The 27,424-nt window shown below is 38.4% G+C and overlaps 1 protein-coding gene across 2 annotated transcripts in view; it reads left to right on the top strand.

The window, feature by feature from the left end:
- The window catches only part of LOC136878841 (uncharacterized), a 322,409-nt gene extending 311,501 nt beyond the window's left edge, over positions 1-10,908 (top strand). For both annotated transcript variants that reach the window (XM_067152369.2, XM_068229033.1), the window contains exon 15: positions 10,211-10,908. In XM_067152369.2, the coding sequence (XP_067008470.2) occupies positions 10,211-10,696 (486 nt within the window). In that variant the 3' untranslated portion in view covers positions 10,697-10,908. The remainder of the gene's footprint in view (positions 1-10,210) is intronic.
- The last annotated feature ends 16,516 nt before the right edge of the window (positions 10,909-27,424 follow it).

The raw sequence follows: 27,424 nt of genomic DNA, 5'->3' as shown, positions 1-27,424 counted from the left end.
CTGAAATTAATATAGGCCTAAACGTTCTCACAGATACTGCTGTGTGTGTGTGTGTGTGTGTGTGTGTGTGTGTGTTATAAATTTGAGGTAGAAAATAAAGTTCCACTGCAATTTGATTATTAATTTTATTTGCATTTTTACCTTCACATTCCCTGAAATAATTAATTTGCATAAAAAATTATGGGCATGATGGGACTCGAACTTGCATCGTCGCGGTTCGGAGAAGCGTACGATGACCACTCAGGCACTGCTCCAAATGTCTGCCTTGCAACTCTTCAAGTGTATACGCATTGTATTAGAATCGGGGGGTTCATAAATTTTTAGGAAATTATTTGGTTGCGGATCTGACACGTTTTAAGTAAAATGTGTTTGCATTTCAGTGTTCTATCACCTCCATGTGGTCCGAACCGGATCCTTCGTCATGACACTTGTCTTTTTTTTTTTTTCTTTTGAAAACGAAAGCGTTATGACGTAAACCCTTATACACGAGTTACTGTTGAGTGTCCTCCAACAGGTACATTAAGCTCGTTGAAATCGATTGAACGCAGGGTCTGACCCCTCCTTGTAAAATCTATAAGCAACTGCTGCACTGGAGATACTGATAAGTTTCAATCTGTTAGAAACTCTAACCTATTTTCAATATCGTCTAATGTCAAAAACTTCATTTTTAGTCCGTATTGAATCCAGATTTACATTAAGGAGTGAGGGTAATTGTTTCCACTTCACTCCTTAATGTAGTACCTTGTTCATTATGCCTTGGATAATTAGAAATATTTCTTCTGACAACTCTAAAAAGTGGTTATTTCGTAGTATGGGTCGTCCTTTGCCTTCTTCAGTTTATAAATGAGTCTTCATACAGCAGTAAAGCTTCAAACTTATGTCTTCTACATGCCTCCATTTTGAAATTTTAGCAGCTGTTACGAGGTTTAACAAAGGGCTGCTGCCAGGTTAATTTAACATAAGTATTAACAATTTGTTAAAGTTAACAATTCTTGACGAGATGACCATTTTGTGAAATTATGTGTTAAGTCTCCTTAACAGCAAAGTTAACATTTAACATTTGTTGAAGAAACCGGGCCCAATTATCTCAAAAAGGCTTCATATCACAGCATGATTAATAGAGCATTTGGTACTCCTATGTCCCAGTCTGATCTGGTAGAAGAATTAAACATCATTCGGCAGATAGCTTTAGCCAATGGTTTCAGCCTGCAGTTTATTAAAAAACTTATTAGACTAAATACAAACCTAAATGGAATCTAATTAAAGAATCGAATCTGCAGACAAAATGTGCTATTTTTACATACAATAATAGTAGTGTTTACCACTTAACTAACCCTTTAAACAAATATAATGTTCGAATAACATTCAGGGCCTGTAACAATAATTTTCATACATTTTAAAATTCCAGTTCATTGAATCCAGTTCATGAATTCACATGCTCAGGTGTGTATAGATTGAAAAGTTCTGATTGCTGCAGTATATATATTGGTCAAACAGGGAGAAGTTTAAAAACTCGGTATCTGCAACATGTAAATGCTGTCGAGCATAATAGATTCTCTGCTTTGGGATTACATATTCATGGGGCTAATCATAAATTCTCCACCATTCAAAATGATGTGGACATTCTTTATTTCAGTCAAAGGCCTCTTTCTAAATATCCCAGAAGAGAACTTTATATCTCTAGTCCAGTTTTCTAATTCTGCTTTCAATTTGAATGAAATTTCCAAAAAAAGCTAGTCCTCATTTAGTCAATTATTTCCTTAGCATCCAAGTATTACACTAAAAAATTCACTAAGTCACACACATTATCCTCCTAACACTTCCCCTCCTCCTCTTGCGCTTTCCTCATTCTAGCTTTCCCCTCTCTTCCCTCCCTCTTTTAGCTCTCCCTCCCCTTCCTCCTTCTTCCTCTATGTCACAACAAATTCAAAGCCGTAGTCAACACTGACAGCTTTGCTGCCTGCACCACTATAACCTCAAATAGTAAACTTTCTTTCTTTTATCAGTCACATTCCTGCGATTTTGTTTCAATTCGGTCAAGTAATTTTCTTTCTTCCTCTTTTAGACTTTCTCCCATTATAATATTAACGCCTGTACGGACAGATAGACTTGCTGGTATAACATCGGGATATCATTCACTTATTGTAACCAAAGAAAAAGAGTTAACTCCTATTCCTTCCTTATTTTGTAAATGTGGATTTTCTCCCAAGTTGTTACAACAGAATGTTCTGGAATGATATATGCTCGTTAGAAAAAGAAAACTAGGAAATGGGTACTTTTTATTGATACTCTGTGAATTGTGAAATAACACTTTATATCTATAGTCCTGACGCTCAACCCATACCCACGCGGTGTCTTCTGATCTCAAAACTTGGCCCACCCTGATAATAATGAGGGTTGTCAGTCTGCCCGCTCTAGTGATGAGGGTTGACAGTCGGCTCCTTTCCTCTGGACACAAGGGGCATGTGTCGTTTAAAAGGCAAGTGAGCGCTGTCAAAAGCAAGGTTGTCATATTTTGCGTTGATTATTTAAACATGTTAACATTCAGTTTATTCTAAAGTCAAAATATAAATATAAAAACCTGTTCATGAACCACAGCACAAACCAATATCGCAGAATAATTTGTTTCGTGCTTAACCCGTGCGGTGGTCGTAGATGTTGAAAGAAAAAGAAAGAAAGAAAAAACAGGAAGAAGGCATTGGCAAATAAACTCGACAAAGATTAAACTTACATTGGTACCAAAGTAGGCCTATTAAAAAATTAATTTTATGCTGCTAATATCAGTGTCTCGCTTTCAGTAAAGAAAGGAAAAGTACAACAATTTTTTACAATTTGTTTTACGTTGCACCAACACAGATAGGTATTATGGTGACGATGGGCTAGGAAAGGCCTAGGAGTGGGAAGGAATTGCAGGTGGCCTTAATTAAGGTACTTCCCCAGCATTTGCCTGGTGTGAAAATGGGAAACCACAGAGATCCATCTTCAGAGCTGCCGACAGTGGGGCTTGAACCCATTATCTCCCCGATGCCAGCTCGCAGCTGCGCGCCCCTAACCGCACGGCCAACTCACCCGGCAAAGGAAAAGTAAAATCACGAACTAGGGACTGGAATAATAATAATTATAATAATAATAATAATAATAATAATTGTCCGCCTCTGTGGTGTAGTGGTTAGTGTGATTAGCTGCCACCCCCGGAGGCCCGGGTTCGATTCCCAGCTCTGCCACGAAATTTGAAATGTGGTACGAGGGCTGGAACGGGGTCCACTCAGCCTCGGGAGGTCAACTGAGTAGAGGTGGGTTCGATTCCCACCTCAGCCATCCTGGAAGTGGTTTTCCGTGTTTTCCTTCTTCTCCTCCAGGAAAATGCCGGGATGGTACCTAACTTAAGGCCACAGCCGCTTCCTTCCCTCTTCCCTGCCTATCCTTTCCAATCTTCCCATCCCCCACCAAGGCCCATGTTCCGCGTAGCATGTGAGGCCGCCTGGGTGAGGTACTGGTCATTCTCCCCTGTTGTATCCCCCGACCCAATGTCTCACACTCCAAGTCACTGCCCTTGAGGCGGTAGAGGTAGGATCCCTCGCTGTGTCAGGGGTGAAAACCAACCCTGGAGGGTAAGCAGATTAATAATAATAATAATAATGCTAATAAAAAATATCGGAGTATGTAGTTCGGACAACAATTAGCCAGCAAACTTAGCTACTTGTAAAACAAATGCCGTATTAACCTTACCTCTATTCGTCGTCCTCGTCATTGTCTGCTAGGTGAATTACAAATCTATCTTGGTTGCTATCCGTGTCATGTTTCATGTACTTCTTTTCTGTCTAAAGCAGATCACCTCTCAGGACCGATCGTTCCAGCTCCTTCACGCAGAAGTTGACACACTGTAGCACTCAAAGTTGGCATAACATTATTTTTCCTAACATATGCCTTCAGCTGAGACCAGATCATTTCTATGGGGTTTAAAGTACAGTGATATGGAGGGAGTTGCAAAACTTCGTGTCCACATGAGGCTGCGATCTCCTCTACAGCGCACCTTTTACTGATATTGGCTGATTTGATTTCCTGCAATATAACTGCCTTGATGGGTACAGGTTTTGGCAGGGGAATGTTATTGTACTCCATAAACTTACTAATGTCCTTAATAGCTTGCATTGTCCATCACGATTACACATTTTCGGTCACGTAGTAGGTTCTGTAGATGAGACCTAAACCAGTTTTCAAAAACTTGAGCTGTCATTTCTTCATGGATATCAGCTTTGCAGTCTCCAATGTTTTTAGCCGATAAATAAAGGCAATTCTCAACCCAGCCCTCACTGCCTCCAGCATGCAATACCATAATACGCTTGCCTCGCGATGTTGGTGCTTTCAGTATGCAATTACAAGTTCCATCATCCCACCCTTTCTTCACAATGTCATGAGTATCGTACCAAGTTTCATCTAGATAGACCACTCTGCACCCCTTGGAATGCAACTTCCGAAGACGGTCTATTAATTTATATCGCCAAGCTACTATTCTAGCAGATTCCATTACAGTCTGTTTTTTCCTCAGAATACGGAAACAAAACCCAAGTTTTATAAACAGCTGTCGTAGCGTAGTTTTTTCATAAGGAAAGCCACACACATTTTTCAAATGTTTTAACAGTTCCTGTACGGTTGGTGACTTACCTTTAGTAAAGAATGCATATACCTCGCATCTCACCAAATCACAGCAAAAATCATCAATTTTATGAAAGATAACCCTATTATTATCATACTTTTTTGGAGTTGTAGGTCCCCTCTTTACTATTTTACTTATAGTTTTCCTGTTAAGTTTCAACATTTTAGCTGTCTCAGAAATATAACCCTTGCGAACGTTGTTCTTCATAACGTATTCATATGTGTTGCATACCAGCCGTTGACTTTGCTTACTTAAAGTTTAGTCGCCTTTCTTTTCTCCGCGGAACCACTGCTACCCGGCTGAATATCACTCGCGGGCGCGGAACCACTGCTACCCGGCTGAGTATCACTCGTGGACACGGAACCAGTACTACTCGGTCGAATATCACTGTTACTGGTGCTCGGTTGAAGATCGTTTGCGTGCACTGGCAGATTTAATTCAGGATTTTCTGATGCGATAATTTCCAGGTGTGATTCCCACGGCCTCCACATTACTGCATGAAACGAAGTGAAAAGCAACACACTTCACGAATATTAATTAACGAAGCAAAGAAATAATCCAAAAACTTTCAAACAGCGTACAAAGCAAGTGTAAATTGTTGAGCTGAAAAAAGAGACTGACGACTATTTAACAAGAGGTGCATTGGCAACAGAGCTCTGAGGATTTCTGAAGGGGAATGCGAACTTCCGTTTTAAAGCCTACTGCCGTCATAAATTACCCCCTGCTAGGACAGTGAGTGGCCAGGGGGATCAAACGTTTGCCGAACTGTTTGAATGCCGTCGGGTACGGGTTGACAGTCTCAGGTATAAGTGCATATTTAGTGTACCTTTGTCAGGAATGAGATTTTGTATATTTTCATATGTTCATGGTTTGCATATTACATCATAATGTATCCTGAACACTGATTCATTTAATTATAAGTAACTGATTAAATATCCCTAAAATAGCCTTAAGCAATGGTTTGAAAATGGTTCATAGAATCAATATTTTGCCTCTAGAACTAGCATTCATTTTACCAGAATAGGCTATATACCAGGTGGTACACCAGCCCCTTTCGATCTAGTTTTATGCATTCTGCCATTTTTACTACAGTTATGAAACACATCGGTCCTTCTCTCTTAACGGGGGTAATATAACAAAATTGGTAGTTACGGGTTAGAAGACAGCAGGAATCGTGACCACCATTATTAATTCATTATGGGTACCTCAAGTAAACCCATGAAACGAGCCCAGATCCGAAGAACGCATATCTTACAACAGGAGGTGCACACGCAGACCAGAAGCAGGTATTGTATAGGCTGGGAACTGTGCATTCCATGTTGAGTCTCGCAGTATCTCACATGGCAAGTGCGGTATGAAATGTGGTAGTGGACAGTGCTGCTTGAAATGTCAAATCTCGCGCAAGTTGTTGTTGGGTATTTTAACCACCAATCGCCCGAGATGTGATAAGGTTACATACTTGATAGTTTCCACAGACTGATTTGGCCCTGTAAAGGGCCATATGTATCATGGCATAGGGTAAAGAGCTGGATTGGATGAGGATGAGGTGGTGACTGTCTGTGACTAGGACACAGGCAGCCAGTTAGCTAATTGTACATGTTCCAAGCTTTGAGGACCACAGGTAGGGTAATGTGTGCCCAATTGAAATAACCAGCGATGGCGTGTAGGTATGTACGTACGGGAACTCCCCTCCCTCGAGGCAACTCGCAACACGAAGCTTATTCACTGCCTCGTGATGTATTCCAGCAATTAGTATGTGGATATGTTGCTCACCTGTGGAGGAGCTAGACAGAATGCATACCTGGCACAACACCTATATCAAGAATGCTATCTGGATAGAAGACAACTGACAAGCATTACATTTCGGAGTGTGGAAAGAAGTATACGGGTTTCTACATCCCAAGTGGCCATGCAACGGGCAGTTTAGAGCCTATACCTGTTCCAGGTCTGTGTGTGCCCCTCCTATTGTAAGGTACATGTTCTTTGTATCTGTGCTAGTTTTACGGGTCCATTCAGAATGCTCATAATGAATTAATAGTGCGACTCTCAATTTATGCAGTTTTCTAGCCTTTAACCACACCTCTTATCATCCCGGTTTAGGGAGAGGGTCCAATGTATTTCAGAATTGTAGTAAACACAGTAAGTTGCATAAAACTATAGCGCAAGGGGCGGGTGAACCACCAGATATAGTTTGAGAGAATGAAGTTCAAAACGGCAGTATGGCATTGTAAAGGAAGGTTCGGTACATCCCAAAGGCTTTAATATTACCTATCTAGACTCGCAGAGCGCGCTGATGCTAAGCGGAATATTGAACACTTTCTCGCATCGCCATGTTGCGGGCGCTTCAACTTCGAATGCATGGCTAGCACGTGGTAATGTTTACAGACCCTTGCATATTTCTGATTTGAATCATGCCCGTTAGTGGATCTGGTTTGGAATTATATGTGACGGAGTGATAAAATATTGTCATTAGTTAGGCATTACCTGTGGAATGGAAAGATATTCACGAGGGTGAATTCGTGTGCAGCCTTCATTTGTACAGACTGCTATCAGAAGGGAACTGCTATTTCTTTTCACATGTGAGTAGAAATTGAACTGTTAAAAAATAACTTTCATTTGCCATAATCGAAAACTAAACAGGTTATAGGGTGGTTGATTCAGAGAACGCATGGACATGAAATTTAGAATATTTAAGCTTCTTTTTCTTGTTTGCCTTTTTCCAATTCATCGGGGATGATTGTTTAGAACTAAAAAGCTGTTCTGAAAGACTACATATTTTTTATACAAACTGTGTAGCGGTATTACAAATTTGATAAACCTGGGTCTAGAATCCGTAAGATATGATTGATACAACTTGATAAAACCTTCTAATATTAGGGTAAGGTATTGCTTCAAATTATCAATTATCTTAAAAATTATTTATTAGTATCGTATGTCTTAATTTCTCCAATTTTTCTCACTTGCTTTATAATAAAAGAATACAATTGTTAATACACCATTCCAGAAAAATCTGACAGTATAAAGTCTAAACAAAGCTCATTACAATCTTGTCAATCCTAGTCTGTATTAGAAAACACTAATCAAATTAACTTTTCACTATGATATTAATCTTTTTTGTTTGCAAGTGCTTTACTTTCAATTTCATTTTATTTTTTTCTGGTGTAAATCATGGTGCTCATATTAGAGATAAATTAGAACACACTTTAAATTTTTATGTGCTCAGATAATGTTAACTTAGAATGAGTTTGTAAAAGCAGTAATGTTTAAGAAGATAATATTATGAGGAGGATTTTACATCTTAAATGATAACATTCTTACTTGAGCCTAACAGGGTGAGTTGGCCATGCGGTTAGGACCGCGCAGCTGTGAGCTTGCATCTGGGATATAGTGGGTTCGAACCCCACTGTCGGCAGCCCTGAAGATGGTTTTCTGTGGTTTCCCATTTTCACACCAGGCAAATGCTGGGACTGTACTTTTAATTAAGGCCACGGGCTCTTCCTTCCCATTCCAAGGCCTTTCCGATCCCATCGTCGCCATAAGACCTATCTGTGCCGGTGCGACGTAAAGCAAATTGTAAAAAATAAAACTTAAGCTTAAACCACGCAGAGAAACTCAAACTAAACCTAGACATTAATTTCATTTTAAGAAATACACAATAGAGGACTAGCATCAGTGTAACGAATGTCAGGCAGCATTTACTTAATCAAAATCACACAAACATGGTAATCTTCTACTCATCCAATTACGTTATTTCATATCCAAACCAAACCAAACCCAACCCCATGACACAACAGGCCCGAAAGGCCATGGCCTACCAAGCGACCGCTGCTCAGCTTGAAGGCCTGCAGATTACGAGGTGTCATGTGGTCAGCACAGCGAATCAATCTGTTCAGATAATTGAGTAAAATTTGTTGTAATGACTTATCTAAGAGGAATCATAAGCTAGGTACCTTTCATGGAAAGATTTTGTTTCACCGGTTTCCTTTTTTGTTGATATGGAAGATTATTGTTATTGGTACAGGACTTTGTAAATATTATATTGTGTGTTCTCCAGTCTGCTGAGAGACGGTTAATTTTTAGCTCATGCCATGCAGATTACCACGTGATTCTCGTCCTTTGAGTCTGGCCTTCTTGCTATACGTACAATGTTCAAACACATCAATTACAAATATGACCCTTACATTAAAGTGAGCAACATGATCATTTTCGAGGTACCGCTAGTGTATTTTTCACAGTCTTCTTATTCAGTCTGCAAGGTGTTTTTTTTTTCCAAATGATTTGTGTAGATTGTTCAGTTTTTATACACAAGTATATTTTAATACTAACCACAGTCTTGATATTACGTATATTTATTGCGTGTGTACATGGTATTCGGTGTAGGCTGTCATTAATTTGATGAGGTGAATGTTTCAATGTGTGCGAAATGTAAGTTATAGCATGAATTCCATACGATCTCCGCGTCAAGCTGAGGAGCGCCTGCAACATGGCGGTACGCGCATGGACAGGTCTTCAGCAGCCACACGCTTCTGCGCAGCCAGCGGTGTGGGGCCTTGGTACATCCTAACTACCGGTTATGATTTCACATTGTTTAGGGTGACAAGAAATTGATATCAGCAATAATAATTATTATTATAAGGGATGTTTTACTGGAAATAAGCTTGCTTTCCTACTCCTGTTGACCCTGGGCCAATGACTTTGATCTTTCACCCCTTGAAGAGTAAGTCATTTCTTGTCAAAAATTGAATTATTGTTTTTGGACCATACCTTTGACTGTAGATTTTCATTTTGTGTATTCTTAATATCTTAGGTCACATAACTTAAAGTGTACCTATTAGATCTAATATTTTCACCAAATAATTAGTATTATTATTTTCTCTCCCTTGATTGACTCTTTATTCCTGTATAATCCTGGAGAGATTTATGAATCGAAGGGAAACTTCATAAGTTGAAAATTGACTTTACAGAACATCCTATTCATTCCTTCAGGTTATATTCACAATAACTTAAGTTCATTTCTTGCGAGTTTAAAAATCAGTTTTGCCACGGTTTTGATTTTTCTAAAATATACATCAGATGTAAGGCTTTTCAGGCGTTAGCTCTATTAACCAGCGTTTCGTCTCAGGTCCGACACTAGACTAGTCAGAGTTGGATGTGTCTGATGAGTCTAGTGTCGGACCTGAGACGAAATGCTGGTTAATAGAGCAAACGCCTGAAAAGCCTTACATCTGATATATATATTTTTGACATGCTCTATTGGTGAAAAATATCTAATTCCCTCCATGGGAATTTAGAATTTTCCATTTTGATTTTTCTATCTGTACATTTTCAGTTACGTTCACATATCGTCCAATATCGAAGTTTCGACATTTAAGTCAATTCATCTTCATACTTCATTTCACCCCTCTAAAAACTGACTTGCACAAGCAGCAAACTTGCTCAGTGAAAATCCTGTAGTGACTTTGTTATAATTGTATCAACTTTATAATTATTTTGTATTAGCTGAATGTAAATTATTCTGCTTGGAGTGAAGAGTTCCATTGTTTTGTGTTCCAGAAAATGGATGTGGATAAAGATACTATCTCGAAACCAGGTGACAGTGCAGAGGATAACTCAAGTAGCCCTTCGAAGGAAAATAAGAAGTCACTAAACAAATCTGCTGACGTATCCTCTGATACTGTGGGTGATTCTCATGAAGTGGATCCAGACCTGGAGACAGATGAGAAGATGTGGGCAGATGTGGACAAGGATCTGGGCGATATCCTGCGAGAAGTAGAACCAGGCAACAAGTCCTCTGATGAAGATGATGATGGCACAGAAGGTGGCCGATATGATAGATTTAAATATAGTGAGAAAGGTAGCATTATTGAAGATGGAAAAGCAACTAAAGAAGGTGAAGATCAACCTGCTGAGATGGATGTTGAAGAGGATCAAACTGTGAAAGCACCAGCTGATCCAAAATCTGGAACTCCTTCCCCAGTGAAAAAGGCTGCATTAACACCTGCAGCTACTTCTCCCACAGCTACTGCAGCTTCCAAATGATTTAAAAAAATATATTAACTTGTGCCCAATTCTTATATGTTTACATTTACATTCTTTGGGCTATGACTGAACTCTTCAATGAACTGTGACTCCTAGTGATATATACCAGGTGTATACAATTTCTGTGTTTTAAAAGTAGTCTTAAAATGTTATCTGTGTTTGATGCTTCTGTGAATTTATTCTTGGAAATAAGTATAGGTATGAAAAAATTACTGCTGTTTTTCAGTATTCTTCACATTTTAGCTGTATGTACTAAGATATCATTGAGAGAGAAGTGTCTTGCTTAGTTCTGCAAGATTTTTGTTGGTGTCTGCTCGTAATGATAGAGACCAAAAGTGGACACACTCCAAAAACAGCATTGCCCGGAGTGGAGCCTGTGCCGTCAGACCCATGTAGCGACATACAGTGAACACACACATCTGTACACTGACAGCTTGAGTCCCTCCAGTAAAATGCACAATACAGTGGGGCATTTCTGTTAGTTTATTATCTACGCTCATTTTAAAAATGTGAGTTTTGTAAGCAAGTATGAATCTGTTAACAGAGCTTTATGAAAGGAATGAGACAAGGAAAAATGCCATATAAATGTAACAAATTTTCAGTTGTCCATCATATTTCCATTTTATTAACATGTGTGTTGCCTTTCTTAATTTAATCATTGACAACTTTTACACATGCTCTATCAAGTCTGTTGAAGACACTAATTATAACACACATACCTGTAAAAAACAAAATGTAAATGCTTATGAACAGAGAACATGTTTTGTTATACAAAGAACATTGTTGAGATTCTATCCAGTCGTGCATATTCATAAACAATACTGTACATATATATATATGATTTAAAGTGGTTTAGTAGAATCTGACTCTGTTCCTGTAGAGCAAAACGTATTGTTCTTTTTTACATGTACCGTATGTCGTTAGTGTTTTCGACAGACTAAAAGCTTCAAAGTTACATTAACTGAGTAATCACTGAAAAGTATGGCTTCCTTAACAAATGTGAGTGATGTAACACGTCCTTTTGTTCTGGTTCTCATCTATTACATGTGTTATTTCGTTTAGTTTCTGGATCTTTTTTTTTATTCGGAACTTGCAGACTGTATTGTGTACAAATACTTTTGGAAGGACAGTTAAGTACTTACTAACATTACATTGTTAACAAACGCCTTCCAAGGCCATTTATTTTTCCTTAGGAAACAGTTAACTTGTTCTGTAAATCATGGGTACTGCAGAAGAAAACTCATTTGAATGTGACAAAAATATTTTAAATAAAATGCCTTACTTGCATTCTCCTTAAGAAACTGCATGCAAGAAATTTCATCATATTTTTTCATCTTGATGTACAGATTTTCCACCCCCAAAACCTAACGCTCGATTTTTACAATGTCAGCATCAAGAATCTGATCTTCCCTGTTACAACATTCAATTATGACAACTTGAAAGTTGTATTTTGTATCTTTTTGAATGATCAAAAATTCTGTAGCATCTTCATGCCATTTCGCACAGTTTAAGCATCAGGGTTGACATTTACTGCTTTTAGCTTTGGAAATTTGATTTTATTACATGGGGAGGGTCATACATTTGGGGATGAAACCAGGTTTGTTTGGTTTTGTATATATATGTACGAACAAATCCTTACTATTATTCCCTGTCGTGGTATATCTTTTCAGATAATATCCCAGTGATTTGTTTGAGGTTAAGAGTGCAAAACTTTCATCAAAGTATCATAGTATTTAATCCTGGTTTTACACCTGCATTTTGAAGCAGTCTGTTGAAAGACTCATTTGTAGGCAAACAAAAATGCTTTTGAAGGAATGTATATGACTTTGTAGAACAGTAAATGCAATGTTAATGCAAAACCTCGATCCAGATAAGAATATCTACATCCCCATGCCATTCGGTTCATTCTAAATATCCCTCGCCCAGCTCTTACTGGGTTGGGATGTTTGCCACCTTTCCATCTTCCTCCATCCAACCACTATTGTTCATTTTGAACTGTCTTCCAATCCAGGTTTCTTTTAATTGTACCATTCTTGATAATTTTCAGCTACCTTAGAGTGGGGATCTCTCTTGCCATCACTCCTATCTGGGTTTCCTTCTGCTTCGGCATCCTCTCCATCTATATACCATACCTGCCAACCCTTCCGATTTACCCGGAAACTTTCCGATTTTTAACTAGTCTTCCGATTTTCCAATTTATTTTTACTTCTTCCTATTTTTGACCGATATAACCTCTAGTACGGCCAATTCTTATGTGCTTGTGTAATTTGCGAAACCTCATTTTCAAGCTGATTTATTTGATGCTTTATTTCGTGAGTGTTTCGTCCGTCGCCTTCCTGTATCGTGTTTCCCGCTCACCAGGCGACAATCGTCCTACAAGCAACAGAGGCTAGCACGCGCTAGCGACTCAGTTAATCTGGACGAAAGAATGGGTTTGTTACTGTGTTGTTCACGCGCTGTTAACATCATTTCTGTGTGTAGTTTCGTCGGAGTTGTAGTCCACGTGTGGTTTCTTGCATTCCTATGTTTTCCCTCTCTGTCGAAGTCGTATGTTAATAATGTATGGGACATATTGAATTGTTTTGCATGTGGTAGTTTCGCGTATTTAAGTGCATAATTTTAATGAGTTGAATGTCTTTAACGGGTGTCGGTGACAGTTTCTGGTAGTTTCTTTTCTCGTTATGGCGAAAAAGTGTAACTAATGTTATCTCCAAGTGTTTCCGTTCATTTTATCGTCTGATAAAGGAAACTACCGTATTTTCTCGCGTAATTAATGCCCTTACATAATTTACGCATCCCAATATTTTTGGGTCCAAAGTGGAGAAAAAGAAATGTTCACGTATTTGACGCACCTACGAAGTACAATTTCGAACATCCATCACGCAGCTCCGGATGTCAACTTCTCAAGTAGCAGGGTTCCTATTGTGAAAGCGAGCATTCCAATGCTGTTATTAGCAGGCAGGAAATCCCACTGCACTAGTTTTACAAATGTTTCGGGTACGGCACATTCTGTGATCTCAGTCCACAGTATTCCAGTAATACTGCATCATACAAACTCGCGGTGATCAATTACGCCGAAACATACGAGAATAGGGCAGCGGGCCGCAAGTATACTGTGTCCGAATGCAACGTGCGCTACCGCGAGAACGGAAGTGCACTTCAAGCGGCCAACTAGTCTCGCAGAGCATTTCACAGACCAAAAAGCGGCAAGTTTCCGCAAGTAGAGGAGGATCTGCTTAAATATATGATTTTGTTACGCAACGTTTGATAAGCCGTTTCTCAAGAAATGCTGTATTTTAAAGAATGAGAAATAGCCGCTGCACACAGAATCATTGTCTCGGATTTGAAGGTTAGCCGACACTTGATTAATTTTATGACGAGAAATGGACCTCCTCTTCGACGAACACCATTATGCCAAAAAATGATTTCAACCATTTTCATCGCTTTGTGATAGAGAAGCGTAAAGTGAAGGAATATTTGATCTCCCTTACATGAACCGCAGGTCAGACGCCAATCAGTTTCCATATGCCACAAAGTCGAACATTCGATAAGAAAGGGATATAGAGTTATCGTACCTGCTACCGGAAGCAAAAAACAGCGATGTACTGCAATGCTTGCTGTAATAGCTGATGGCAGAAAACTTGCGCCTTACATTGTTCTAAAAGGAAAAACAATGCCTAAACTAAAGCAAACTTTCCGTGAGTGATGTACATTCGTATTCAAGAAAAAGGGTGGATGGACACGTCACCTGTACAAGATTGGATACGAACGGTTTAGGTAATGTAGCAGGGTCCCTCCTTCTATGCCCGGCCCTTCTCGTGTTGGACAGTTTTCTTTTTTTGCCAGTATGTCATTATTATTATTACATTGCATTAATTGTACTTTTATTACCGGTAGGCCAACGCCCGTAGCCGTGTTGAAACACCAGATTCCGTGAGGTCTCCGAACATTGGGCGTGGTCAGGAGTTGGATGGGTTGCCACGCGCTGTTAGTGGGGGGTAAGGGAATGGAGGAGCGGAAAGGAACTGGCCACCCTACCACACATAAACTCCGGCTCAGGAAGACCTCTGCGGAGGTTCGGACCTGCCTTCGGGCAAAATAACCCTTACCTTGCCTATTACCGGTAGTTCATGTTTATTTTACTTCAGGTCGTATTGTCAGCTCGTACCGGGAAGAATGTTTTCCGGTTTCGGTACGTCAAACCCACTTGTCCAACTTACCTTATTTGACTTTTCAGAAAAAATCTCACGCCGGAATTTTACGCCAAATGACGGTAACCGCAAATGAGTTGAACCAGTTGAGTTTAGATTATATTTGGTGTGTCTTTTAAATGAAAATGAATTGTAAATAATTTGTAAATATCTGAATTCTTTGAATAATTTACGCATCCGAAGTTTTCGCCTGTATTTTTCGTCAAAAAATTGCGTCAATTACTCGAGAAAATACGGTATTATGCATTTTGTTGCGTGTGTTGGTGTGACATAAATATTTTTCACATGTGTCATAAATGAGAATGATTAGGTACATTTTCTTGTAACCGTTTTTATGTTTTCTTAGTTGAAGATTTTAAATTTAATTGTCACTTCACATTGTAACTGTAGATATGTGTGCCTTTTATACTGTTTTTCACCTAGACCGTGGTGGAATATATCTGGTGAAATCCAAGAATTAAAAATCTTCCTATTTTTGGTTTCTAAAAGTTGGCAGGTATGATATATATATATATATATATATATATATATATATAAAATAAGAGTTTTGTCTACATTGCTCAGAATTGGGAAAGAATGGTATTTCTGTATTGGTCATGTCCACAGTAACAAGGAAATGCACTTTTTACTTTTCCGTAATTTCTGTCTGTTTGTCTGTCTGTACACGCATCACGAGAAAACAGCTGAAGAGAATTTAATGAAAGTCGGTATGTGAAGTCGGGGGATGAGGCGCTACAATCTAGGCTACAAATTATTTTATTCACGCCGAGTGAAGTGGTAGTTTAGGGGAAGGTCTAAAATTTAACTCTCAAATATTTATATTATTAGTGGTCCTATCGATAAATGTTGCATAACTAAAGTTATATAGAATTAAATTTCCGATAATTTGTGTCATACATTGTTACTGTACTGGCTATGATAACATAGATATTTATGAATTTGTATTTTTGTTGCTAAGTCCATATCAACGCCGAGTCACGAAAAAATGAGTTAACGGAATTTAAGGAAAATCGGTATATAGAGTTGGGAAATAAGAAACTACAGTCTAAGTTATAAAGAATTTCATTAACCCTGGATTAAATTGTAGTTTAGAGGAAGTCGCCTAAAATTAATTTTTAAAAACCTATTTTATTTGTCGCATCAAAAAGTACTGCATAACAAAAGTTATAGAGAATACCATTTCCGGTCATTCATGTTTTATTCAGTTGTACCGTACCGACTATGATAAGAGTGGTATTTCAGAGTCGGAAAAAAACTAAAAGAAAACTACAATATCGAAGCGCATAACATTGATCAACAATAACATTGTTTGTTGTGATATTCTTTGCCTCTTATGCTGCCGCTCAACTCCGATAGATGGGATTACTGCTGCGTACAGAGTATAACAGGCTGACTGTATATTGGCGGGAAATAGCCGGGAAGTTAGAAAACTTTCTTCTTTAACATGACATTGCTCCATACATTTTCTGATACTGCTGGTACGTAACACACTGGTTCATCACACTATTCCAGCTATTCGATCCCTACACTGACACGCTGTTTGAATGAGCAGTGTCCACACTTAACGCAGAGGCTCACTTAGTAGTAGTAGTAGTAGTAGTAGTAGTCCACCCGAATGATGCAAAACGGCACCTGTACACTTGCACTAAAGTTAACTTACCTAAAGTTACAAGTGTTAGTCACTGCATTAACGAAGTTGGTTTAATCCTGGCAGACTTCCAAACGCAAACGAGGCGTGGTCAGTTCCTGGATGGGTGACCAGCCAGGACTACCACAACCAACACATACGTTATTGCTGTGACAGTCAGCATGAAGCGAACTCTCAAATGCTCTGGTCACACGCACAAAACGTACATGCACTACACATACACTCAACTCGCACCCATACCAAATATTCAAGTACACAGTTAAGCAATATCGGGCGTGGTCACCCATTGGATGGGTGCCCAACCCACACACATATTGTTTTACTAAAACTTAACTGATGTATGAATACCCAAACTGGCATAAAACACAAATACAGTCACAACACAGTACAGGCCGACAGAGGAGCTCGGAAAAGACACCGGTATCGGCACGTCACAAACCACCTATCTCCTCGGAGATGGGTGGAACGTACAGATACTAGTCTAGAATTACAATTTAAGCCTATTCCAAATTATAGCACTACAATTCACTAAATAACCCAAAATTCAACCCAGAAAGAGCCGTTTCTTAAGAAGAGCTTCTTCCTCTTCACTTTTATTAAATTCTACATTCAATTTATTCCAAATTAGCAGTGAAGAGGACAATTCTCCTCTGGCTTAGAGGAAAAATTCGCCTCCAAGTCACGACAGATTTTTTTCGCCGCCAGTGTAGTGAATTGAGATTTTCCGACTCACCGGTTACTCCCAGGAAACAGATTAGTAATAGGGCATAGTTACCCTGGGACTCTCCACTATTCGACCCCTCCCCTCCCCAGCCCCGATAAAAGACGAACTGTTCACGGATCATGACTGTCTGCGGCCTGGCCATTCCAGCTCTGTAACTTTGGACTGTTAGATAGGCAGCGTCTGTTCGTTAAAAGTGAGAAAATGTGTGGTTTTTAATTTTGATCGAGTATTTCATATGAAAGCATTGCTTTTACTCTCGCCATTCCTACTGGCGTCATTGTAATGGCCTATGTTCATTCCAGTTGGGAAAACCACTAAGACAGTCTTTTTGAGGATGTAAAAAGGCAGGTGGAGAGTGATTGTCTGCCATTATAATGCAATTCCCCAACCTGATTGTGACTAATGGTATGCAAGCGGGCCTACCATTACAATGAAAATTCCCTAACCCAGTCTTCATATGACAAAAGACGTTTGGTGATTTTCCCGCCGCGTTTCTAGGGTAAAGTCAAGAGCTATACAATTTAATACAGTCTTGCTCACAACGTGTACACTACCTAACCTAGAATTCTGTATATACAATGTAGAATCCCGTAGCGAAGCACGGGTACATCAGCTAGTTCTGTCATAAAGTTTTTCCACTCTGATTTCCTTCTTGGCATCCTCATTTCTTACTCTGTTCTTTCTTTGTTTTGTTTTTTTGTAAAACACAGCTTAAAAGTTTGGGCTGATGACCTAGCTGTCAGGCCCCTTTGAACAACAAGCTTTTTCTTAAAAATTTCACTTCACTGGATTTTATTCCCCTGTCCTTTTGTCACTGTCCAGGTCTTTGCTGTATATGTCAATATTGAGCAGTAGTACATCTTATATCACCTCTTTACACTTCATGGATACTTCCTTCAGTTATGCTTGATGCCTCATGAAGTTCTGAGCAACCTTACCTTCACCATTTTTCTTCACACTGTTACACTTCAGTTGCAGTTGTCTTACCTTCCCTTTCAGTCCTTTCACCAACAATTTATACTTTGCTAATGATTTTGTGTAGTTGACACTTTCTTAACCACATTACTTGCCTCAGATTCTTCTCTCTTCCTTTTCCTTTGACTACGACGAGGTGTGTTGTTAGTCACTTTGGGAAGTGACGAGGAAGTTACTGCACCAGGCCATACATATACTGCAATTAAATGCACCACACATCCATTAACAAACTTCCTAAAGGCAGTCACATATTTTAATGGGAATGCTACTGAAGTTGCAGCATGCAAACAAGTTTGAAGTCCTGTTACTTCCATGTGCACACACTCGCATGAATATTATTAATTGTTGTTAATAATAATAACAATAATACACACCCGATCTCTAAGTTATTTGCTTGGTTTAAAAAATGTCCATTTTTGAAGTCTGAAAAAGACTGAACAAACAACATAGTTCTTATTGAGATGTTTTGGTCCTTGCATCTTCAAAATTTCATCTAAATCAGACCTTTATTTCCTTTACTTTATAAGTAAAATCTTACATGAAGCTGTTTTAACCACTCCAGCTAATGCCCCCCATTTGCTGGTAAATGTCAGAAATTGTCAACTCAAAACATCAACTTACTCTGTGCACCACTAGATGGTGCTGATGGCAGCAATCACCAGGTTTTGCTGTGTGTAAAAAAACAACGGTCTTCAAACTATTTGACAGAGTTAATGTAAGAATTCTAAACCCTCCAAGGACATTAGTTTACCTGCCCAAGTAAATTCCCACTGGGCAGTCTTTTAATTAAATTGATGTTATTGCGAGAAATTAGATTGGATGTAGGTATCCACCGTAATAAAGTTCACTGTAGAATAGGATGTATGAACACACGTACACAATAATGGTAATCATGGATGTTCCTGCTGCTTTTCTGGTTTGAAATAAAAACTACTCTTTAAACAAAATTATCAGTCCTTTGCATTATACAAAAGCATTACAGATAATTACTTTCACTTCGTGGCTCTAACCAAAAGTACTTTTAGCCTCTTGTTCTGCGGCCATCTATATCAGAGAATGAAGACATAGTAAGGCTAAGGACAGCTATGCAGCAAGCAGTTTAACCTGAGATAATCCATTGGTCATTATATAAGTAGTGAAGGTTAGTTTAATTCTGTGAATTATATCGGAACATAATGGACGTTGACATTTAAAAGGCAGAAATGCTTATAGTTATGAGAGTCTGTTCTTTTGTAGAGGAACGTAACATACAGGTCATCTTATTCATAATTCCATGTATACTATGCTACACAAAGGATTATACGAAACTTGAAAATTTAATTAGAGAAGAAGAAAACTTTCTTCTTGTTGATATATTTACACATATTTTGACATGATGAAGCAGGTTTTTTCCCCCCAGAATTTACTCGTTGGGAGCTAAGTAAAAATTGAGAGATACCTGAACTCATAATGGATTCATAAGATACTTAGATGTTAAGGTGCATTGTTTGAGGACATTGAGGACATTTCCCGAAGATGGGCACATAGCTATAAACAATGTTTTGAATAATTTAGGTTTGAATTTTTTTTTTTTTTTTTTTTCATTATTTAACTATTTGGGTATATTCATTTCATTGTGGTTCACATACATTCTTGTGATTTTTAAATTCTGTTCCCAGGGAAACAGAATCAGTTTGTATTATCCCATCCTTATAAATTACAAATCACAAATGTGCTCGGTGCCCTTTATTGTGGAATGGTCCTTTAGAAATATTTATCTACGAAATATGAAAGCATCATTGTATTTTAATACAACATTAGGATAAAAAATTTAAATAAATTACATTAAAATGTTATGCTTTAGGGCCTATACCTGTTTTCCTGAAACAATGGGTTTACATTTTCTTGTGAATTAAAAATAAATACAGTGAAACCTCCTTAAGGCATTTCTAGAGGGACCAAGAAAAAAGAATGTGTTAAGCAAGAAAACGTACTAATGAATATATAATTAAAAACTATCTAACAGGGATATAGAAACACTAGATAAGATTTTTTCCGACATGTGGGCATTTTACGTTGTGTATCGACGGGTACAGTGAAAACTATTGGCCTATCTACCATTTCTAAAGATGAGGAAATATTAAAAGATGTGGAAAAGCAAGAGAACAAATATGAAAACCTTTTCTGCTGGGGATTATAAAATATCAAGTACCGGTACACTGAAAGGTGTAAAAAACGTCAGACAACAAATGAGAAAACTTGTGCATAGGGGTCAACAAAAATATTGGAGTATTATTGTGGATAAACTCTTTCTAAAGCAAATGTTAGTAGAAGCCTTTTATTTCGGAGCAGTGGGTTATTAAACATTTTCTGGTCACACTCTTAGACAATGAATTGGAGGTTACATTAGACCACGTGCAACTGCGAGGAATGCCTTTGATCGCCATTTTGAATCAAACAAAATTTCGACTAACTTGAGTGATTGAATCAACTCGAAGGTGTGAGTTTCAATGTTCGCGACCTCTGTGCGCTTACGCCAGTCACTTTGACAGATTTTAATTTTGTCTTCATTAAGTTATTAAAGAATTTCACATTTTCCAGGTGCATAACTAGGCTATCACAGGACAAACATGCTCCATGCTAGTCAATTTCACACGATTATGTTCCTAATCCAGATATAGGCTACCGTATCACGCGACAAATATTAATTGCACTTCACTGTACCATTAAACCCAGAATTCTACCTTCTGAATGGAATGCGAAATAAAAGCACAAACAGGTCCACTCTGCTATTCAGCATTCTCGCTGCTAACCGGCAAACAAATCTGTACATTCCTGAGGCTAATGGCTTGCTCCCCAAAAGTGCAACTTATCATTTGAAATTCAGTAAGGCTTTTTACTGTAATCATGGAACTGTGGCACTGGCTCTTACCCTAGTTGGAAATCCTGTTTCTTTCAGAAGGGTTGACAAATACAGTAACATTTTCAGGTCTAGGAAAAATGTAAAAATGTGATTGTACTAAGCAGTATTAGCGAAAATTCGTGGCGCGATAAGCAAGGTATTTTAATATAGATTTTATAGGATGAAAATCGGGAAAACTTGTTAATGAGGAACGCACTAACGAGGTTTCGCTGTACTCGAGTATAAAGAAAGAAAGGGGTAGTACATTACAGAAGAATATTTTTTAAAATATTTAAACCTGAACGGAAATGTTATATTTAAATCTCAATATAGGCCAAGTCCGTTTCAAACTGTCCTTTTCATTAATAATTCATTCGATCCAATCAGCACTTCCTTTATCTAGGTACTTATTCAAACTTCTCATCGTTTAGTTTTGCTTCACTGATGTCTGAAAAAGGAACAGTCTCTGGTTGTAAACATTGTAACTGCTGTACATTCATTCCTTCATAAATGGAAATTTAGTGTATGTTGGATAATAGTTCTTTGAGCTGTAAATTAAAATTCTTTCAAGGTCCACCTAATCAATACAATAACATTTCTGATTCAATCGCATGTCAGATGGTACTAGTTTCGGCATCTATGTGCCATCATCAGCCTTTGAACTGAGAATGCACCCATCCAGTTGAAATTTCAACATCACACATTGCATTAAACTGAAGTTGTATTTTGGAGAGGATGGAGTTTTCAGAAAAAATGGGGCGAGAGCTGTTCCTCAGTCATTGATATTATATCTGTCCATTAGTAACTGAAAATTTGATAGATTTTTGTCACTATGTAACAACCGCTTCCAACCACGGCTTTGCTGTCCCAATAGTTTCCTTTTTGGAAATCTTTGAGTGTACAGTTCCAAAGCTCCCATTGCACTGACGAAATGAGTGGCCAGGAAATGGATACAAATGTGCGATTACAATTCCATGAACTTTGGAAAACCAAGCACAAACTTTGAGTAACGTGGAGTTTCTATTCTGTCTACTAACTGCGTCCAATAACAGTACAACATTTTTAACACCGGAAAATTTCTGTAATATGTTTCTCAGACAAATCAAACAAAAATGACTGTACTGAATTTGCCATTTTCTTTTTTCGCCTGGTTCTCCATGAAACAAAAGTATGAACAGTATCGTTGAAAACGTGGACGTTAAAGCCATACAGCCATAGCAAACATTCATAAAACTGGCTATTCACATTTATTTTAGTCCCGAGAATAGTACAATTCTAGTACTAGGAAGGAAGTGTCAGTCTTTGCTATGAAATGGTCTTTCCAATCCTTCCTCCTTTGAACTTTCCTTTTGTGAATTTCTAATTAGACTCGGCTTTCATCTACTAGATCCCGTGCTAACGTTTCTTTACACACGGAACAATAATTGCAAACTTCAGTCTTGGGTCCTTTAAAACCATAGTTAAAATATGATTTGAAGTTTTGAAAATATACATATGACATTTTCAACTCTCTTGTAGTCTTCTCTTTATTGTACTTTCTTAAGTAGTTAGATCCTTCACTCCTAATTTAGGATTGTCAAAATATAGGCAAGACATTTTCTGTGCACAATTATGGCTTGTGTCATGTGGAATGGCCAGTAAATGGGATGTCATCAAGTCACGTACATCTTCTGCAAGCTTGTGAGGGCGATTGTCATGTAAACCACTCCTTTCTTGAAAGTCAGAACCATGTAATATTTTTGCTTGGGCAACACTGAGGACTCGATACCTGAAATAGTGTCATAATGAATCTTTGACATACATGCAGGGCAGCAAGAAATTACTGTATGGTATCTTAAGAAACAAAAAGAGAGATCAAGTAAACACCTGATTTGTAAAGGATGAAGGTGGCATAATTTTAACAAAGCCAGAAGAAATAAGGAATAGATGGAGAGAGTATTTTCAGAAGCTGCTGAACATAAGAACGGATGACAGTCATTCAATGGACGACCAGGAAAGGCAATTAGTTGACGAAGGAATGGATAAAGAAATTACAATGAATGAAATTGAAATGGCAGTAAGAAAGATGAAGAATGGAAAAACTGCTGGAATAGATGAAATTTCAGTGGAGATGATAAAGGCAGCTGGAGCTGTAGGCCTGCAGTGGACATATCGGGTTCTCAGGAATGTCTGGGAGAATAAGGAGGTCCCTGAGGATTGGCAAAAAGGGATAATCATTCCAATTTTCAAGAAAGGTGATAGGAAAATTTTTAAGAACTACAGGGTAATTACTCTAATATCCCATGTTGCTAAGATAATGGAAAGGATACTGGAAAGTAGAATAAGGTTGAGGGTTGAGAAGCAGGTACAGGAAAATCAGTTTGGTTTCAGAAGTGGAAGGTCAACAATAGAGCCCATTTTCATTATGGGACAACTAATGGAAAAGCATTGGGAGTACGGGAATGATATGGTGATGACATTCATTGATATTGAAAAGGCATATGACAGTGCCCCTAGGACGAAAGTTTGGGACAGTCTGGTGCAAAAAGGAATTGGACAGGGATTAATAAAAATGATCATGGCATTGTATCAGGAATGTTGTAGTTGCGTGCAAACACAAGTTGGTTCAAAATAACTAGTGGGCTGAGACAGGGAAGTGTTCTATCACCAATCCTGTTTACAATAGTAATGCATGACATCAGGAGAACGACAAAAGCGGCATATGGAGGAAGAGAAATGAACATGATGTTATTTGCAGATGATATTGTGATTTGGGGAGAAGACGACAGGAAGGTTCAAGATCAGTTGAATGTGGTGAATGGGAAGATTGAAGAATGTGGATTGAAAATAAGTGTAGAAAAGAGTAAAACTCTTGTTATGACTAGAGGGGAGAAAGAAGGGAAAGGTCAGATTAGACTTGCAGACAAGCCCCTGGAAGTAGTGGAAACGTTTAAATACCTGGGGAGTGAATTAATGGAGAATGCTCGACTGGATGCTGAGATTAGTAAAAGGATTCAAGCTGTAAGTTGTTTCTATCATAGTGTAAGAAATATGTTACGGGACAAAGATGTGCCAATGGTAGCAAAGGATACTATGTACAAGATGTATTACGTACCCATAACAACTTACGGAGCAGAAACTTGGACAATGACAAAGAAGGATGAGAGTCGAATACAGGCAGCCGAAATTAAATTCTTGAGGAGTATGATACAGAAGAGTAGAAGAGACAAAATAAGGAATGAGAAAATTCGGGAAGAAATTGGAGTGGGAAAAATGAATGATAGAATAGAGAAGAGCCGACTAAGATGGTTTGGGCACATAAAGCGAATGAGCGACGAAAGAATGCCAAAAAAGGTGATGGAAATGCGAATCCAAGGAAGGAGAGGCCGTGGACGAACCACGATTGAGATGGAAGGATACCATCCAACGCAGCATTATAGAAAGAAACCTGGACTGGGACACAGTGTTGGAGGAGGAGTGGTGGAAAGACCGAAGAAAGTGGAGAGGAACCATATTTGCCCCTACCCGGCTACAGCTGGATAAAGGGAAATGATGATGCCAAAATTATTTTTTTCTTCCGATGTTGATAACTTGTATATATAAACAATCACTACTGATCTGCATTTAGGGCATTCGCCCAGCTTGCAGATTCCCTATATGTTGTTTTCCTAGCCTTTTCTTAAATGATTGCAAAGTTAAGGGTATATTCTGCCCGAAGGCAGATCCGAACCTCCGCAGGGGTGTGCCTGAGCCAGAGTTTACGTGCGGTAGGGTGGCCAGTTCCATTCCGCTCCTCTTATTTCCTTACCCCCCACCAACAGCGCATGGCAACCCACCCACTTCTTGACCACGCCCAATGTTGCTTAACTTCGGAGATCCTACTTGATCCGGTGTGTCAACATGGCTACGGCCGTTGGCATGATTGCAAAGAAATTGGAAATTTATTGAACATCTCCCTTGGTAAATTATTCCAATCCCTAACTCCCCTTCCTATAAACGAATATTTGCCCCAATTTGTCCTCTTGAATTCCAACTTTATCTTTATACATTTTCACTTACCTTTAGAAATGAGTATTATCAAAACACAACAAGCAATAATTGTCATTGTTCTTTTTAATTATAACAATGTTTAGTACCCAAAACATGTAACTTCAGATTTCATAACTGATAGCAGAACTGAGACTCGCTCATGGTAATTTTCAAAGCACTTGTGAAGGGGAACATTACACCTTTCACTTTCAAAAGGAAGACACAAACCTACCTCCTAACAGCAAGCTTGGCGGAAGACTGCCCCTCCACCCGTAGTGAAACTCGAGATCCCCGTGATCCACTGCTTCAGCCAGTAGAAGTTCGTCGATTTTTCTTTGGGCATTGCCGCAGGCATTCTTCTTCTTCACAATAAACCACAACACGTTCTGAAGATAAAGCATATGCGTACTACAGTTCACATCCAGAGGGAGGTACAGGGGTGATGGGATGGTGCAACATAGTTCGATGTTGATTGGTTCTCGCATATGTCTTACGAGGTTGGAGGGGCTGAAGGCTTCGATATCAAATTGTTCCTTGTTTCTCCTGATGGAAATTTCCCACCCACTATTCCGGGTGACTTCCGAAAATTCCCTTGCCGTTCGTGGGTTAAACAGATATTGAGAAATGCTGTCGAGCACAACAGCTACAATATAATGCACTGGAATAAAATCGGCTAATTTAAAATACAGTCAAAAGGCATCAAATAGGCACAAAATCTAGCTAAAAAGACCCCAAAACGGACTTATATCTCAAATGCCTACGTTTCTGAACATAGGAATGAAATAGGTAAGCAGGCAAATTCCCGTCTCTACTTATTACTCACACCAGTTATATTCGATTTATCTGTTGTGAAACGTGTTTTATCAGATTCCTTAACTTAAGACAACATATACCTCCACAATTCAACAGAAAATCAGGCGTGGAAATGAGGTTGCATCCATCTTTTAAAATGAACTTAATCACCAAGAGCTGGAAGATATTTGTTGTGTCCATCTTGTTGCAGATGGCTGTGTAGGGCAAAATTAAAATGTGTATATAAATACTGTGTGTGCTAGGTGGCTAGCAAGTCATGCTACTTCATCTATTTCCAGAGTTAAACTTTTTTACCCAGTCACAGGTCACTCCATTTTGCCCTCTGATAGGGTTTTTAGCCTTGTTGAAAAGGCACTAAACATAAAGACCACTATATCAGTCCAGAAATACCACGAAGTGTTTTTCAAAATATGGTATTGTGAAGGAGATCAGTAGGGATTGGGTTCCCCTTATTGGAAAATATCAGTACAGTCTGATATACAAAGTGCATGTCTATTATATTTCAAACTATCTGCATGTAAAAAGTGAGTCTCTGAAAGACTAGAAAAGGTAGGTAGTATGGTTGTAAAAGGCGAGCTGGCTTACAAAGAAATTGGTGTAGCGAGATCAGTAACGAAAGTTGGGAAATATCTTAAAGATTTGAATCCACAACACCTTTGGTGTCACAGTGAAAAATAAAAATAGGAACCTCAAGATGTAAATAATTTCCGAATAAAACACTTTGGGAATTGGAAAGAGCTTACATGACAGCATAGGTTAAGAACCGTTTGAGGAAAATGAAAACAAAGGCGATATCTTAGGCGAATGCGACTGACAGACTATTGTTTCACAAGAACTGTTGGATGAAAATATTGTTAGTATGAGTGTATACGACTTAATAGGAAATTTCCATCAAAACTTAAGTCTTATACTTGTGTATTTTAATTCATTCCTTCCAAATTTCAAACTTAAAAGTTTCTTTATCTGCACACAAATGTCATAAGAGAAACTGTTTATTCCAATAATATTAATGTATAGAAGAATGCAGATATCTCATGACTACTTCCTACATAAATTTTACCAAGATTGATTAATATTTAGGTTTAAAAAGTTGGCACTGAAGTTAGAAACAAAACTTACAGGGAAAATGGATTTTAGTAAATGAATGATAGTTCAAGACAAATGCCCACAAGAATTCTCCAGCATCATGTGTGTTTCCTTCCTGCTCTTGTAGGGCTTCTTGTTTCCAAACCATGGCAGCTACTACTTCACACTATTTACACTAATAGAAGTTGCAATTTACTAAATGAGACCATGTGTTGCTTCTATTCTCTGGCAGCCACTCCTTCCAAGTTTACTACTACAATAATTACAGGCAGTTTTTCCACGTTCACTATAGCAATATTTACAATATAACAACTGATACTCGCAGTTCATTTACGTAAACGCAACAAAATTGATGTAATGATGAATGAAGGGCACATACTCA

Source organism: Anabrus simplex, chromosome 8, assembly GCF_040414725.1.
Source record: "Anabrus simplex isolate iqAnaSimp1 chromosome 8, ASM4041472v1, whole genome shotgun sequence".
In the NCBI taxonomy this organism is placed as follows: domain Eukaryota; kingdom Metazoa; phylum Arthropoda; class Insecta; order Orthoptera; family Tettigoniidae; genus Anabrus; species Anabrus simplex.
This window is presented reverse-complemented; position numbering and strand designations above follow the sequence as displayed.